The sequence below is a fragment of the Lepidothrix coronata genome, unplaced genomic scaffold (genome assembly GCF_001604755.1).
Source record: "Lepidothrix coronata isolate B3197 unplaced genomic scaffold, Lepidothrix_coronata-1.0 Scaffold9, whole genome shotgun sequence".
In the NCBI taxonomy this organism is placed as follows: Eukaryota; Metazoa; Chordata; class Aves; order Passeriformes; family Pipridae; genus Lepidothrix; species Lepidothrix coronata.
In genome coordinates this window covers 10,915,843-10,934,102 of record NW_016690189.1, presented here as the reverse complement: position 1 = coordinate 10,934,102, position 18,260 = coordinate 10,915,843, and the positions used below count along the sequence as shown (strand labels likewise).

Sequence of the window (18,260 nt, the reverse complement as noted above, 5' to 3'; positions counted from 1 at the left end):
TTAAGGTGACTCCACCACCACCACATCTGTGCCCAGCACTCTAGGACTGTCCATGCTGTGCAAGTCCCACAGAACAGCTGGATGAGGAGGAGGAGGCCTTTCCTCTGGTGTCCTTGTGGCTCCCAAGATTGTCAGTTCGGTGCAGAGCTCTGCAAGGTGCAGAGGGAATTAAATTCCCCAGTGTACATAATGAAGCTCCTGAAAAGCTATACCTATAATTAGCTGTGTACACAGCGAACACAGTCACTGGGGACACTGCTCTTACTCCCAGGCTTGTTTGCAGAACCAGAGCTTCATTCATGTCCTGTTTTTTTTCCCTCCAGCACTGAGGAAGAGTCACGTCGCTGTGCCCAATTCTTGCAGCTGTTGTGTTTACACAGGGCCAAGACATGTACCTCAGACACCTGTGCAGCAGGCCAGTCCCCCCACACTGTTTGGTCTGGACCACAGACATGCATGACACTGGAAACATCTACAATGCCAGGACTCCTCGTAGATGTCTCCGCAGCAGATCTTCCCTCTTTACCATACTGCAGAGGAAGGAATATAACCCTTCCCAGGGAGGAACAAGCTATAGCCATAAAAAGCAGCAGTTTTCCAACTGAGGGAAAGCGAGCAGGATTCTTGGCAGGAGATACAGCCCTGCACATTCTAGGACTAGTATAAAACCAGGAATTCAAAATCATCTGTATTGGGTTTGGTTGAGCTGTAGTTCATTTCCCCACAGTAGCCCTCAGTGCTGTGCTCTGCATTGGCAGCTAGAAGGGTGTTGATAACACACCGGTGTTTTGGCTACTGCTGAGCACAGCACCAACACTGTAACATTCCTTCCTCAGTTGAGGGCAAGATCCTGGTCAGTAGGCCAGCTGACCCAAACTGACCAAAGGAATATTCCATACCATATGATGTCAGCTCAGATATAAAAGCTAAGGCACAGAGCAGGAGGGTGGGCATTCATTGTCTAATGGCTGCCTACTGAGAAACCATCACATGTATTGAAGCCTTGCTTCTTAGGAGTGGCCAACCATTGTTGCTCATGGGAAGCAGAGAATAAACCCTGCTATCTTTCGCTTCTGCACGTGCAAGCTTCACTTTGCTTTTTGCTTTAAGTCAACTGTCTTATCTCAACCCACAAGTTTTTTCCTTTTTTCCACCTTACTCTCTCCCCTGTCCCTCTGGGAAGGGGAGTGATAGAGAGGCTGGGTGGGTACCTGGTGTCCGGCCAAGGTCAACCCTCTGCATCATCATACACCACTGACATGGGGATTCTGGAATGCAGGTGTGAGTTTGCTCTGCTTAGTCCCTGGGCCAGTGCAAAGTAAGCCATCTCTTATCCTCAAAGCTGTACTGTGTGACAGTGTCTGGGAAGGGACCCTGTGGCTCCATAGTGCTTCTGAGGGGCTGACCCCTGTGCTCACTCCTTCACAGAGCCCAACACGAAAGTCACTTCGGTCACAGTCTTCCAGTCCAGACCTGCAATCTCTGCCCATACCCAGAGCAAAAGCAGCAAGATATTGTGACACCTTAGACCCTTCCCCTCTCTTTGAGGCTCAGTCTCCTGCTCTCAGCACCTCTCCTGTACTTCTGTAGTCCTTTTTCAATGCACAAAAGCCACAAGAGCATCCAGCAGAATTCAGGAATGTATTTTGCCACTCTACACACGCTCATTCAAGAGGTCATTTGGTACAGAAATTCTCTTCCCTGGCCCTGTGGATGGTGAGGGCATGCTTTGCTCTGCTCAGCAATGGCATCTCCTGGGTGAGCTCACTGATCAGGAGAGGCTGCAGCACAGCTAGAGATGCTGCCAGGCAGGGCCCTCCATGCAAAAGAGTGCTGCTGAGAAGCAGTCTTCACTTGCTGCTCAAGGATGAGAGTGTAAATCCAATGCACCAAACACAGTGGTCAGTATGTGATCCACCCTGAACAGTCACATGCTTCAGAGAAAACATTTAAGAGGGCTTCAGAGACAACTCACTCCAGTTCTTATACGAATACTACATCTATGGGCCAAACTTTATGGCCTTCTGGCTCCAGCTGACGATGGTAACATCTCCACATCTGGGACTACATGCTAGTGACAGAAGGTCACTGTGAAATGGCTTCTCAGAAGAGGGGACACCTAAGTAAACCAGTTTCATGGGCTGAAGGCATGTGCTTCCACTTTTACCAGCATAAAGAAAGAATCAGTATGTAATGTGCCAGACTCATCTCTCCCTTAACATCTTCAGTGTTATTATCTTGCTGTGTCCAGAAGCAACACCACAGGTTTTCATAGGCAACATGCAAAACAGAGTTTAGGGAGCACTCAGCTGTGATAAGGGGAGAACTGAGCAAAGGTGGTTTGCCTCTCTGCTCTCCTTCCTCTTTTTTCTCTTTTCTGAACCGCCTAATTTAGGAAACAATTCTTAGCTATTGCTTTGACTATGGAGCTTCCAAGAACCCATATTGCCCACTGCTCTGCTTTTTAAGGGAGAGCTCCCTGTCCAGGAAGACAGTTTCCTGTCCTTGTCAAGAATCCTCAGTACTATTTGGATTGTACCACTCTTCCTTGGAAATGTGGAGCGATTTTGATTCCTTGTACCAGCTATTACAGTATAAGGTTTTCTTCACATAAGCAGAGGAGAAGGGAGGATACAGCACTATAGAGATAAATCCAGCTGTGTGGGAGACAAGAGTTCTCGCTAAATGAATGATCCAAGTGGAAGAGACAAGAGGTAACACAGCACTTGCATCCCTGCTGTGGCAATCATGGTGTTGGGCAGTTACTCTGCATCCCTTCCAACTCCTGACTTCTTCCTCTGCCTTGGGGAGCTGTGTTTCCTTCATAAGCAAGAACAACTTCTTTCTGTTAACAGTTCTTTGCATTGGCCTAATCTCTGAGAAAGGTTTCGCAGCTCTACCCCTCTTAGGCTCCCTGTCCAAGGCCTAGTCTCTCAAGCCTTGAGAGACATTGCAGTCACTATTTGAGAGGAGCACCCATACTTCATGCCAAAGGATGCTGAGCCAAGTATGAGTCAAGCCTAGTGCATGCATCTAGTACAGCAGAACAAAGATGGCTCATATACCTTGCCTGCAAAGTCCCCATTTCCTGTATACCAGTACTGTGACCTCTGAGGAATGTCTGAGGTCAATACACAGACATTAGCCTTTCCCTCCAATGTAGTGTGGAATATCCCCTGTCTTGCAAGGCAACTTTCTACTGCCCTTCTGCAACATCTTAGGCTAATTCATTTCTGCTGCACTACCTCAGAGCTGCTGTACCCAGTGCTGTTCTGACTCCAAACCTTCCTAGAAATCTCTCATCCTGTATCTGTTGATGATGGGTCCAGTTCCACGGGGAATGATTTTTAGCAACCAACCTGGTTGGTTGCTAAGCCTAAGTTAAACTCAGAGAAAGTAGATTTTTTAAGCTTATTCAGAAATACAGAGACTTTGTCCTCAAGTGAAAGACAAGAGGAGTGAGAAACAATATATTTGAGTAAAAATTCAGGCTATTCACTTTTTGCTTTATTTAGTAAAATAAATGGAAAAGTTCATGTGACATCATGCAAGCAACCCATTTGTAGTGTCGGGAAAGGCTGACAGTGGATCCCAGCATATCACCAAAAGCCAAGAGAATGAGGGAAACAGATCCCTGGGAACTACTAGCTTTACCTCTGATATTGCCATTTTGCTACGCCACTCTTTGCTCCAACAGAGTGGCATGGAAGGACACATCGTAAGGCAATACCAAAGGTACTGGAGTACTGAAAAGAAGTGAACTGGAGCCAACAAATGAGAAGAGATAAGAGATTTCTGGAGAGGATAGACAGCATATATATACATAGAATGGTGATGGGAATACATGACCAACTTGGTTCAGAAATTGTCGAGCTGCAGGGTGAAGTGAACTCTTAATACACCAGAATAAGATGATTCTGGGCACAGTCATCCTGTTGGCTGAGAAAGAATCAGAGTTCCTCATTGAGGGGCTTCTCAGATTCGTCTTCTTTCTAAAACACATTAGAGGCATGAAATCAGTTTTGATGTTACTCGGTTTCTCAGTATAGTGATAAAAGGAAAATAACTCAAATGCCTCCCTCTGCTGTCTATGCCACTGCCCTCCTATCTCATTTCCACTTTACAACACAAAACCTCTGTGCTATAGGAAGATGAATTTTAACAGAGAAAACTCTTAACACTGAATGAACATGGAGATTAAATTGCCCCTCTCCCAGCAGAGACCTCTACTAGAGTCCTAAGCCCCCATCTGTATACTCTGTTCTGTAGCCTTCTCGATAGATTTCATTCCTATCTATGCCATTTTTTCTCTCACCCACTTTCATATGCGGCCATTCACCATCCCATTCTCAGCATTCAAAGGCACCCTTCACTTTGTCTCCCCAGCTGCTGTTCCTGTATGATAGATGCTTCACAGAGACCTTCAGAGGTCAGTGAAATCTTCTTGTTGTAGATGAAGAAAGAGGCTCTGCAAAGATATCCATCTCTGTTCTGCCCTAGAGATGCTTTACTCATATTCAGGTGCAAATGTATGTGGAAGAGAAGGTGGCAGGGATGGGAAGGAGTTCAAGAAACCGAAGTCATCTTCTTCAAGAGCCTTGTGAACAACAGCATCATCCTACAAGATCCCGGTTTCCCATACAGGACCCACCTTCTTCATTCTTTGTATGAAACGATTACAGAAGTCCTGCACACGCTCAATGGAGATTTCATCCACAGTCATCACATCATGCTCATCATCTGGTGTGTGGAATACAGCCAGAGCTGGTAGCTGGGACTTCTTCAGCTGGAAGTATGACACTACTGGTTCATTGCTCTTCAAATTGCTGTCTAACAGGATAAAGAGAATCTGTGATGGAAACAGGAAAGGAAATGTGAGAAAAACAGAAGATGAGAGAGAGAACAGATCCCCAAACAGCGATCATACAAAGATTAACAGTGATTTTTTTTTTATAAAGAGTTTGAGAAAACTATCTCTGTTAGAACAACACTTTCCTCTGCCACAATCTAGCAGCTCCATGCAGTGCGTTTTTCTGTATTTTATTAAGTCCAGACTTACACTACCAACCAAAATGTCTTCTTTCACCTTCTTTAAAAATATATCTGCAGTATGACAGGAAGGCAGTCTCCACTTCTATTCTCTTAATAGATAAGGAAACAAGATGTCCTATCTTAGCAGCACATGTCAAAGAAGTTGACTCTTCTACTTGCATGTTATTTGCATAAGATCCTCACACACATGCAAGACCAAGAGTAGCAGAAAATGTTTTGGTGTGTGAAGAATCAAATTCAATTGCAAGAACCTGGGAGTGAAGTACAGGACAGCAAAGATAAGAAGATGAAAGCACCAAACACAAAAAATGTATTTAAGTTAGCTGCAGTGAACATAAATGAAAATGCAATCATTTGGGAAACAGAAGTTGCTGGCAAGACAGCCCAACTCAGTGAAGGGTTGTTCAGATCTGGGGAGAGAAGCCCAGTAATGAATAAGTCAGGATGAGAATGACCTACAGTCTTCTGTGCTCCCAGATATTCTTGGAGAACAAGATCAAGCCAAGGATTAGGATTATTCTGGGATGATTCAATAGTACAAATTTATCATAATTGGTGACCAACTCCATGATTTCAGTTTAAAAGCTAAGTTTCAGCCTAGATTGTAGAGGTGCAGTAGGAATTAGCACAAACTTAAAATTCTAGAATCTGAAACATTACCAATAAAATATACAGCTATCTCAAAAATCTTTGCTGAATTATCTATTAATGCTAAATACAAAAATTATGTATAAATTTTATAAAAAAAATTACATCAATGAAACAATTTAATCAGTGACCTGATTAAATAGCATCCCTCAGCAGTTGAGATCCAAGACAATGAAATAAACACCCAGCTAGAATGTGTCATTTTATCTCCTTTTTATCCTGTGCAGTCTATTTGGCTAGCATATTCAATGTACTTTTGGACAAAGCTATGACTTAATTGACACAAGAAAAAAGAAGAGTTTAATAAAAGAAAAGAATTGTAATGTGAAGATGATATGCCTAATTCCCAGGCTGTGACTCATGTTTTTCTATCATTTCAATGAAGAACACTCAAGCTAGTTCAAAACTTGTTTTCTTCTCTAAAAATAAACTTGGTAAATCTCCAGTTCTTTATTTTATTAAATTTATGTTCTATAAAAAACCAAAATAAATCTGGAAACTTTCCTAGGGAACAGCCTATGGAAAGGAAGGATAGTTAGGATGCTGTATGGTTTAACTGCAGTTATACAGAGAGATACAGAAACAGGAACAATACTTGCACTGGATATGTGATATTTACCACTTGCAATTTCTCTTTCAAAAGCCAACTGTGCCCCAAGGGAAACAAGTTAGTGAACAGACAGGCTGTGGGGAACTTCTCTCAGAGTGTTTAATTCATCTTTTTTGCAAGATAAAACACCAAGCTAAAGAATGGTCAAAAATTTGAGGTTCACAGGTCTAAGGACCTGAGCTAAGTGGCTTTCAGATGGAATAGCAATACTTAATGTTTTAGAGCTCTCCTTCCAACCAGCAAGCTGGAAACAGAAGCCATTGCTGGAGAGGAAGCATTTTCAGCAGTTCATTCACAAACTTTTGGTTTTCTCTATGAAATATTCAACAGGCAACTGTATCTTTTCAATCAAATGTTAAACAAGAGGTTATTAAAAAAAAGGCATTTAGAATACTTAGGTTCATAAATGGTGTCATTTTCTATACAAAACCTCCTTCACCTTTAAAACAGATGAATAACATTTTAAAATGGCAATATAAATAAATGTTAGTCAATATTCTTCACTTTATCAAGCTTCCAGTCTTTGTTAAAGACCCCAAAAACTAAAAAGCTGTACACATTTTATCCATGAATACAAAAAACACAGTAAGAATAAAAGAATAAAAATGTTGGGGTTTAGAATTTCAGATACCTTCTTCCTTACAGAAGCAAATGGAAACACACAAACTGAGGAATTTATTTTATTCTGAGATTCCCATCCAGCTCTATTCATAAAGAATAAATGCAGTGATCATGGAAAATTATAATGACGATGAGGCAAGATTCATATTGCCCAACCTCTGCCATCCAGATCCTAGCCTTGTCTCAGTCAGCCATTTAGGTAACCTCTACAATAAACAGTGACAAGCACTTTATTCCACCTATTTGGAAGGGAAGATATGGTTGTCCTTCTCAGTCAGTGCTGAAAAGAGCCTCAAACCTTTGCTCAGACGACTCACCAAAGCTATAATTCATCAAAAAAAAATACCACTTATAATGGCAACTCTTTTATCATTGCTAGAAACCAGTTAGTTCCATCCCAAACAGAAAGTTCACTTTCCATTTCATACTCTCCTGTATAGTAATTGGTTGAGTTTTTTTCACTCTGAAATTATTTCCATGAAATTGTTTCATTTTGTGGCAAACTTCTTGCCTTATTTCAGAGGTCTGCTGCTACAGGCAGTGATGGATATCCTTCATGGATGACGAACTCCTGACACAAACTCTCTACTCCACACATGATATTATCTTTGCACTGTCACCTGCGATAAGCTCTCTTTCAGAAAATTTGTACACTGATACCGTTTTGGTGTGTTGACAACTTGATTCCTATCCCAGTGCTTTTAGAACATCGAGTTCCTAGTAAATACTAAGATATGGAATGATGTTATTGCCCAAGGAATTAAAGTTAATTGAAAATAGCACTGCAATGGTAATAACCAATCTAACATTGCTTAGTTTTTTCTAACAAAGATAAACAGGAAGGATGATCAAGCCTCATATCCAGTGTTTGACTTTGAACTTCAGAGAACTGCAGTCTTCATTCTTGGAGAAGACTGTAAAAGCAAAAAGATCAAATTCTGAAGTTTGAATAATGTCTTACATAGCTTACAAACTGCATCAAAGCAAAACTAAAACATCGGTCTTGAATAAAAAAAAAAAAGTGTAGAAACAACTTTACTGTAGATATCTTAAGTGACATAGAAAATCCATATTTACAGGCTCCTCTGTTTATTGCTAAAAGAGGCATCTCTAAATATTCTCTCTCTCAGTTCTGGAGCCAGTAATGTCTGATAAGAAAAATAAAAAGTGTATGGATGACTGTCTGCAAGAGAAAGGGCATCATCTTTTCATTTCCATGGAAGAAGTCCTGAAGGACACTCAGGAGTTTCTCAGAACCCATTTCTAAATGGACCTACATACAAACTAAAAGAGAGTTTGCAAACATCTCTACCCAAAACATTTTCACATTGGAAACCAATTGCATCAGTTGCAGCAAAAGCTGCTTTTGTTATTCCCAACATCACACTATTGAAACTTCTGCCAATACCCATGAGATACACCAGCTGTAATTATCATGCTATACTCTGATCCTGTAGCAAGAAAACTGAAAATTATTATGCTAGTTTGGCCCAGCAATGCAAACCCTGACATTTTCTTTCCAGTAGAAAACCTGGACTCTTGGCAGTACTTTCTTAAATAAGCACGTATTTAATTGCAGTGGGATCCGTCCAAGAAGGCTGGTGGATTCACTCCTGCAGCTGCAGTGCTCTGAACTCTGTTCACTGTTTCCACCCAGAATTGTTTCTCAAAGTCTGCTAGAAAACTACCATATTTCTTCTTATTGTTGTCAGCTTATACTGGCTTAGCATCATCTACCATTTGCTTTTTCCTCTCCAGCATTTTACAGCACCCAGGTTCCACAATAAAATCTAGAGGAATCTAGACTGCCTTCAGGCCCTCACTGCTGCTCAGGGTGCAGTTCAGGCTGTTTTCAAGTAACAGTCCTCACCATACAGCTTCATGGATCCTCCAGCTGAAAATCTCAGCTTCCTCTCAGGCAAGAATGAGAAGATCATAAACTAGACATGAAAGGAGGACCATAATCCAGGAACTGGCAGGTGAATCACTTCTTCATGATCCATTATTGGTTGGACTAGATGATCTTAAGAGTCTTTTCCAACCAAAATGATTCCACGATTCCCTGATTTTCTTCACTATTTGGGGTCAGCCACTCAGCAGCAGCAGTAGTTCCTCTTTACCTCTCCATCGATCCAAGCAACAAGTTTCTCTTTTCCCTCCCACTAACAATAATAATGACAAGGAGTATTCTTCCATCAGATGGCAACAGAGATGTGTGATGGGATAGGTACCCCTTCTCCTGCTTGGGAACCCTCTTGAGGCTCTGTTTGTGTTTTGCACTGGCCTGTACAGAAATTGCAACACACACCAAGCATTCCCACTCTGTTCTGGCACTCTGGCTGTAAAGCACTGTACAGTGGTACATGCTTACAGGCAGCCTGAACACTACTCCACAGCAATGATTCCTTGCTCAAACTACTGACAGCACTAACCCTGCAGCACAAGTAAGCCTTCCACCACTATCCCACAGGATATGAATCATTCACTGGTAATCTCTAATAAAATTCAAGTCAATAATCTTGCATTAATTCTCAGACAATCTGCAAGCCACAAAAAGGCAAACTTTACTCAATTCTTTACTTGTTTTGAAGTAAACCTCAGTTAGCTTGGTAGTCCTGACAACAGACAACTCCATTTAGGAAAATTAGCTAGCAGAGATTATCATGGTATTATGCAGTGGCTGCTTCTGATACACAAACTAATTCATGTCTTTCTTCATAACAGAACAATGGAGACAAACCTAAATGGGCATATGACCCTGCTTACTCCTTGCTGTCCAGATCTAAAAGCCAAACAGAGGGATCATAGCTCTCTTGCTGTTTTCTAAGAGGGCAATTCAAAACACGGTTTACTCCTCAGAGTGCCATTCCTTCAGGAAAAACAACTTATTTTCATCTCTGTGTCCTGCAGTAACACTGCAGTAAAGCAGAAATAATTAGTCAAATTCCCACATCTTTATTCTTTTATATTTTACTCTGGCAAACTTCTCGACTGATTTGGTGGGAAACTTGCCTGCACGAATAAAAAAAAGTTAGATTTGGCTTGCTGAAAATTCATAAACTATCTGGACTTCAGTACAACATTTTATCCAATGTTTTGTGAAGTATTTCTAGGAAAATTATTCCCCTTTTCTCAGATCTAGGTGTATCACATGAAAACTAGATGCAGCTGCATCAGCAAAGGATAGCAGTGCTAAACAGCAATTTGTTAGAAGACTTAGCTGCTTGGGGGAGACCTGTATCAGACTGCTGCTCATGAAGGATAGTGACAATAGTATTAATATAACACAAATCTCACATGAGATGAATAGAATTTTTCAGATAAATGAGGGGTTTTTTATCACTACATACTCACCAAAGCAAAACCCTTCTAAAGGGACCTTTTGACTTTGATGCAAAGTTTCTGCCTAGTCTCTTGCCAATGGGTAGGGAAGATGGCAAGGTCCAAAGTAAACATGTCTCAAGACTTTTGGGAGTGCACAGTCCTGAGATGGCCCCAGAATTTGAAGGTGAGGATATACTTGATTTCTAATCTGCCCATTTAGTGCCAAAAAAAGAGGCATGCAGATGTTCTAGTTATCAAACCCCAACTCTTTCCAGCTCCACACTTCTCAGAGGAAGATCTCCGCCTGCCTCTCAGCTCAGTTGTCCCCACTGTTATTATCTTCTGCCCACTCCCATCTTGTCCAAATGCCTTCCTGTTGCTCTGAATTCTCCTTTGCTTGCCAGTTCATTCCTCTGTTCCCCAGACACAAATTCCTCCATAATCCAGGCAGAGAATCAGCCATGGGTTGATTTACTATTTGGGGAGCTCTGTACACAAGGGACGGGAACTAGGTAAAATTTCTCTCAAACATCCCATCTATCTCATCGCCTTAGTGTGCAAAATTCAAGAAACCCACTTCCAACTCCTTTAAAATAGCCATTTCCCCAGGATCCAACCAGAAGTCTAAGGGTTAAGAAACATTGACATTATTTGCTATCTGGTCACTTACATAAGGCTCCTTGGCATCTTGTGTGCTGTATATACAAATTAACCTCTCACATCAGTGGAATGCAACCGTCACCAGACTGAAGTAGAGCAGCTGTTTGTCATCATCCAGTACAAGGGAACAAAACTGGGCCAGAAGCAATGAAATACACAATGTTCCACCAAGAGAGAAGAGGAGCAGGATAGAGAGGATATTTTCCCCACAAGGAGGCAAACTGGCAAAAGGTGAACAGAACCAACTCTTCCACTTAATTACCCAAATAATCTTCTTTTCCTGCTACTTCATCTTTGCTCTCATAATGCACAGAGGAGATTATGCCCTCCCCATTCATGGCAGAAATTACTGTATTTTTTTTCTCCCTAAGAACCCTTCTTTGTCTCTGTTTGGACTCACCTTTCCCTTGAAGAGCTCTGCTGCCGCCCGAAACTTGCGCATTCGCTCAGGGTGCTTTGGGGACATCTTGTCTGTGATCAGGAGGAGGTTAAACTGGAGCGAACTCTGCATCACACCTATTGCTGTCTGCCCATCACAGAGAGAAAAGCACACACAGACAAGGAGGTTGAGAACATTCAATTTGTATTGGATGCAGTGTCAGAGGGACATCAGTGCTCCTGACTTGGCTGAGGTTTCTTTGCAAATCAACATCACAAGCAGGACAGGTTTCTTCAAAGCAGGAGGGTTCCAATCTGGGTTCTTTGTGGAAGTACTTAATCCCCTGATTTTGCTTATTCCTAAAATGAGTATCTGAAGACCACAAGGGTTCACCACTGTCCTCAAGATAGTTAGTGATTAGGTAGGGGAACCGCCTATATAAAGCAAGCTAAAGACTAGAGCAAGGATGTGGAGAGTAAAGGCCAGCAAACAGTGAATATAAGGGTGTTCTAAATCACTGAGGTCCAGCATCCAGCTGAAACGGAAGCAAGAAAGTGGGAAGGATTTGTTGTGTCAAGGTTGGTGTCTCCCCTTACTTTTTTTCTTTAGTGTTAGGCTGTGCATAGGATGAGAATGAGTCCAGAGTTCCAGCAACCCCAGGGCCTAGGGACTCCAGAGTGCTGAGGGTTAAAATTGCCTTGGCAGTCCCACAGTGAGAGAAGACCTGGAGCCAGCTGTCTCTCTCTCCAGGCAAGGGCCAAGCAGGCAATCAATACACACTGGCCCTCTGTGAGGAGACAGGGCTGGCACTGCCCAAGAAGCCACCGCACCATCTCGATGAACTCACTCACTCGTCATCTCACTTCTCCTTCCGTCTGCTTCCTGCAGCCCTGCAGCCTCTCCCTCAAATTAAACACTAACAGGGCCAGACCTGCTGCCTCCCCCGTGCCACCGAAACCACAGAGGCACAGACTGTACAGCTCCTGGCCAACAGGAGCAGAAAGTTTCCACAGGCTCCAGGAGTAACAAGGAAGGGGTCAGGGAGTGCATGCTGGCAAAGGCAGTGCACTACAGAGCATCTAGTTTTTGGCAGACGAGACTCTGCTGTTAGCCTAATGTTTATCAGACATTTTGTATTCCTTCACTCCTCTGCTGGTGCACAGCTGAGGCAGGGGAGAGTAAAAGGGATGCAAACTAAGGCTGGAGAACATTAGGGAACCTCATGGGAGAGGATGAGGGGGAAGGTGAGGGGGAAGTCAGCCAGCACCAAGGGCCATGACAAGGCTGGGCTGACAGTGGACAGGGCTGGAGCAGCAGGTCCTCCAGCAGCTCCACACAAAGGTGTGCTTGTCCACACAACTTTGTGCAAGAGCAATTAGCAGAGCTCATCAACATGGTCAGGTCATTTCTGACTCTCCTGGTAAGCCCACAGGGTAAGCATTGCCTAATAATGCCTTAAGTATGGAAGAGAAACAGTAAGGGCCCCAGAATGGAGAGTGAAACTCTTGGCAGCACTCGGTGCAACCCATGTGACCCCATCCTCTGCTGACCAGCAGCATTCTTGGATGCAAACAGCATATGCACCGGGAAAAAATATTTACAAAAACCCAGGCTACCTTAGGGGAGCTAGGAGGGCTTTGGGCCAGAGACTGCAGGAGGTGCTGTTAATTGCAGCACCTTGATAGCACTCCAGAGTGTCTGGAGAAAAACCTAACAACTTGTGCACTGACAGTCAGGGTGGAGGGGACCAGCTGAACAGCTCATGACTTCTCGGTCAGGGACACAGCCTGGGTGCCAAACAGGACACCATGCAGTGAGAACCCAAAGCATCAGCAGAAACACATGAACAAAGACTTATGATCTAATGAATTGCAAACGGATGCAATGGGAGTTCCAAAGGTTAAGAAGGTCTGGGCAATTATAGAGCTAACAAGAACATCCCCGCCAACATGATCTGGGTGCTCTCAAAGGGCTTTGAGGAGAGTGGGGCAGGATATAGCAGTCCCCAGAAACATTCTGTTATTTTAAAATGCATTTTTCACATCGCTTATGAAGATGAGAAAGCAAATCCACTTCTTTGGGAGGTGTTTTTTTAGGTTTTTTGTTTTGTTTTGTTTTGGGTTTTTTTATTAAAGAAAAAAGACAAACTTCAACAGTATTTCATTGTGGAAACAAAAATTTTACATTTTCAAAGAAAAAAGCTCTCCTACTTGCGGGCTGTGACTGAAATGCATATTGTATCAGTTCTCTTAGACGATCCTTGGGATCAACTTGAAAAGATACAGCTCTGAAACAGGTTGGGCCATTCTCCTTTTATTAAAATGAGCCTGGTCAGCACTGTTGTAGCTATCCAGAAGGCCACAAAATACCCCATCAGCAATGATAAATTCTCAGCCTTGCAGCCACTGGGGCTTCTAAGACCTATTGACTCCACAGCAGCTAGCCCAGTGAACTGCTGAGATTTCAGAGAAGCCTAAATCCTTGGTCACCCTCTACAGCAGGGAAGACCACTGTGACCCTGCCAGTGGCAGTCAGATGGGTGAGCCAGAGAAAATGGCCAACATGGAAGCATCCTAAGCCTGATTTTGTGTGTGTGTGTGTGTGTGTGTTGCAGGTGTGGGTTTTTGTTGTTGTTGTTGTTGCTGAACAGATGAATTCTGGAGTAAGGGATGGAGGGGATGTGAAAAATTTTGCTTGGGAAGATCCCAACCTGCTCTTGAATATGCAGTCAAATATCTAGGCTTACATTAAACCCTGTCCAGTGAGTGAGGAAGAAAAGCCTGCCTTCTGGGAGTGGGTCTTTTGAGTTTCCATGTTTCTCAAGGCTTCTAAGCCAAAGAGAGGAGATTCTGGTTGAGGTGAGTCTGCAGGCATGGCACAACATGGCAAATGTCCATGTGAGGAAGCAGCACTGCCTGCAGGAGTGGTAAGGAATGGAGCTCTCTGCCCATCAACATCCCAAATTTACTGGAAAGCTAAAGGAACTGCCATGACTCCCTTCCTTTCCCACCCCACCCACACACCCCAGCAAAGCATCTGCTTCCAGGCCACGTATGGAGAAGCAGTGAAGAGCTGCACGGCTCCCTCAACCCCATCCACCCTTACACACATCTAGGTATGCAAATTCTTGGGCCCAGGGACACCCATGAGAAGGCCAAGTGCAAGGGTGAGGGCTGCAGGGAGCTGCTAATTACCACAGGGTTGTACTCTGTCACCAGGCGGAGCTCATTTATCCGAACAAAACGAGTCATCTTCTCAGTATCAACATCTTCGTTGTTCATATCCAGATTCCTCCGGTCATTGTCTACCTGAAGACATGCAAAGACACCTACAGTCACAGCTGTCCTCTCATCTCAGCACCCCCTCCAGAGGCACTGATGGCACTCACTCACAGACACACGAACCTTCTGGGACACCGCCATCCTCTCTCCATTACAACATAATTCCCACCTCTCCCCACCACCACTTCTGGAGGTCTAGAACCTACAGAGGCCAGTCTGCACTTTAAGATCTTCCATCCTTTTTCAGTGTCCCATGTACAAGGCAAAGTCATGGCATAGCAGAAATCACTTAGGACTCCATCCATCCCTACACTATCAGCTTCTGCTGCACTGGAGACAGGGAGGATTAGCTGACAAAGTATTCTAGGCACTGTGGAAAGAGATCATTAAATAGCCTAACTCCTCACATAGATTTTGGCTTTACATCCCTTTTAAAAAGTCTTTGTCTGCTTATTCTGTTTCTTCTACAAGTAATAAACATTGGCATGGACCTGTATGGAATTCCTGGAAACATTGTGCAAGTAAGAAATCTCTCCAATAAAAAGAGGATTTTTCTTCCAGCACAACAGGAAAAAAATAAAAAAAATCAAGTCCAGCATGTCTTAGTTTTAGAGGAAAATCCATCCTGCCGCATATCTTCCCACACTCCTTTTCCCCAGAATGATGTGATTTTATTGAGGTTTTCATGACCTGGTAAACACAAAAGAAGCAGGCAACCATTGAATGATAGCTAAACCATCCCAGTTTAGGGGCAGAGTTCCTGTGCAGTACCAGCACAGGAAGTGACTGAGTTAAGCCATGGGGACACTGGGCCCTGGCATGAAATAGGACTAAAGTTTGGGATTTGATGGCCATTGATACACAGGTTGAATGAGGTTCTTGGGGCTAAGGAGAGACCCATATGCACACTCCAGATTTTATTCCCCACATCTGTACAACGTCTGAAAGTGTTTGTGTTAGTTTTTCCTGTGGGGTGCAGACATTTAAAGTCATTTTTGCTGTTCTGTGGTCACTGGCAAGGTCTTTTATACCAATCACTCGCCCTGTATTACAACCCAAGCTGGTGCTTTTCAGACTGTGTGGCCCAATTGCTCTCACAGATTTTCCTTCTGCATAACATGAAACAGTAGTTCTGCTCAAGTAAGTAAGATGAGGACAGTGCAACACCTGGGCAGGTGACATCAGATAGGCCTTGGGAAACAATCTAAAGCACCCTGGACCCTACAGAAAGTATTCTCTTGACTTTCATGGGCTTCTGAAAACACCCGATTTCCATTTTGGGATAATAACATCTTGAATCTGCACCCAACATTTATGTTCTTAAGAAAATAAGGATGGAAAATAGCCTGCATCTAATAGTTGAAGCTGTAGTCAAAATGTCTTTATCACTCCATATAATTAGGTTGTTAGCATCTGTTAATTATGTTCTTTTTAGGTCCATCAGGCCAGATTCCTCACTAGAATAAATCAGTTTTCTTACGCTATATGCAGAGAAGTCTCACCAGTTGACAGCAGTCCCTCCTACTACTGTAATTATGACTTAAACTTCTAAGCATTACAAGTGTTTCATACTCTGCAAAAAGCAAAGAAAAAATTAATTTACGCCTCTGATTCACTTCTATCCTGGTCATGCATCTTTGTATTGTTCAAATGAGTATTTGATTCCAAGTTCCTGTATCCGTTCTTTTAAAATTCCTTTTTATCTCTGACCGCTAACTCCTACACATTATCCAGCACAAGATGAAATGAAAAATAATGTGTCTGATAATTTAAGAAAAATTGACAATCAGACAAGTGAACTGTCAACCACATTTAAACCTGACTAGTGTATTATTTTCCTGGCTGGTTTTTTTTTCTATTAAACAAGAGTTCAGTCACAAAAACTGGATTCCAAATGAAGAATATTCAATATAATCCAAATTCCAAGAATCCAAACACTTTATTTTATCAAACACTCTTCCAATGCAGTCATCCTCACTATCTGCCACAGCACGAAAACAAAGGATGTTTTCAGTACTTTTGGAAGAAAACCACCATGACTAAAAACCAAAACTGAAAAGGGTGTTGCTTAGAAATTGCAACATCTACACACAGTAAATAAATGGTTAAATAAAAGGACCTGCCTACCTATTGCTCACTCTTAGATCATTCTTTTTGAATTATTTGGATAATGTCAGTGGTAAACACGGTGCAGGAAATGATGAGAAAGAACAGAGAACAAACTGTCTTTGTCCAATCTTTGTACAACCTAGATCTAGAACTTGGCCAAGCTGACATATTTAGTTTCCCTAGAACATGTAGTGTGTCCCCATTTCTCCTCACCCCATGCACTTAGAGCTCTGGTGACACAACACTTCACTGGCTCTTAGGATTTCTTGTGCTACCTGGGGCCCCTTTGCTCTTCAGATATACCTACCTCTCCTCAAGTGCCATGCTTGTGTGAAAAGGGGCAACACAAGGAAATTGATATAACCAGCAGAACATTTGCTCTTAGCTTTTCTTGGTATTCTTGAAGCAAGTACGTGGCCATTTCCAGTATCATCTCCTTAAATTTCAGCAAACATAGCTACAGTGAAGCACCAGCACATACAGTGGGGTCAACAAAAATTTGATCTTGCACAGTCTCCATACCTAAGAAACTCTGAAGTAACATTTCTAATGGGTCCATGACCAAAGCTTATTTAGGGACTAAGTCTGCAAACCACAGTGTAGGAGACAGAAAAAAGCATTTGGGATTTCTTTTGGTGGCAGAGCATCTGTAACTGCAGAGACCCAGTTGGATCTGTTTTCAGTCATGATGGAAAAGTTTTGTGTGCTAGGAGACAGCTTTGCCTGCCTGAAGTGACACTTGGCAAGATTTGATATCAAGCCTGCTGTGTTGATCCATTGTAACATGGGCTCTAGACACTTTTCATGTCTCAGGACCTTTTCCGAAACTATGGAAATTCCATCCAAGTTAATGCCGAGCTCCAGGCAGGTCATGCAGAAACACAGACATTGCTCTTTGCAGAGCACTGGGTGCTGAACCAGATCCATAGGGCAAACACTTAAAAAGGCGAATCTCATCAGATGTGATAAATGTTCCATGTCTCAGTGACAGGCACTCTGCAAACCAAAAGCAAAAGCCCTCTTTGGGGCAGGAAGCTATACCGATGTGCTTTGAGGTGGGCAGGCAGCCTGACTGCCAATGACAAGCCTTTTTTTGGCTTGCTCTAAGGAGAGGTGAGCAGCTTCAATGTTTTTTTTACCACTGCTTCCCAGAGATCTCCCTTCTGTGCCGTGACTGCGGGCACCTTGAAAAGTGCTTGTCCTAGAGCCCCTCTCACCCATGCCAACGTGAGGGGGCCCCAAAATCAGAGTGCTCATGCTGAGAAACAGGTTTTTGCCTGGCAGCGTGTTCCCCGGGAGCTGCTCGAGGTTGTGTGTGCCCCCCGCCACGCCGCAGTGCCCACGCACCCTGCGGAACAGCGTGACGGTGTTCGCCGAGACGCCGTAGTGGGACAGGACGGCGGGGCTGGTGCTGAGGCCGAAGGGCACCTCCGGGATCCGGCCGGCCGCCAGGCGAAACTGGGACGCTTCGGTGCTCTCCGGTTCCTGCGGAGGCAGAGGGAGGGCAGTGAAGGGCCGGGCAGTGAAGGGTCGGGCAGTGAAGGGCCGGGCAGTGAAGGGTCGGGCAGTGAAGGGC

The 18,260-nt window shown here is 43.4% G+C and overlaps 1 protein-coding gene across 1 annotated transcript in view; it reads right to left on the bottom strand.

Moving 5' to 3' along the window:
- Positions 1 to 3,488: 3,488 nt before the first annotated feature.
- Positions 3,489 to 18,260, bottom strand: part of ERP27 (endoplasmic reticulum protein 27) — an 18,051-nt gene continuing 3,279 nt past the window's right edge. The window contains exons 3-7 of the mRNA XM_017804268.1: positions 18,032 to 18,169; positions 14,489 to 14,602; positions 11,316 to 11,441; positions 4,652 to 4,849; positions 3,489 to 3,992 (exon numbers count right to left, since the gene is read on the bottom strand). Coding sequence (XP_017659757.1) covers positions 3,951 to 3,992; positions 4,652 to 4,849; positions 11,316 to 11,441; positions 14,489 to 14,602; positions 18,032 to 18,169 — 618 coding nt within the window. The 3' untranslated portion in view covers positions 3,489 to 3,950. The remainder of the gene's footprint in view (positions 3,993 to 4,651; positions 4,850 to 11,315; positions 11,442 to 14,488; positions 14,603 to 18,031; positions 18,170 to 18,260) is intronic.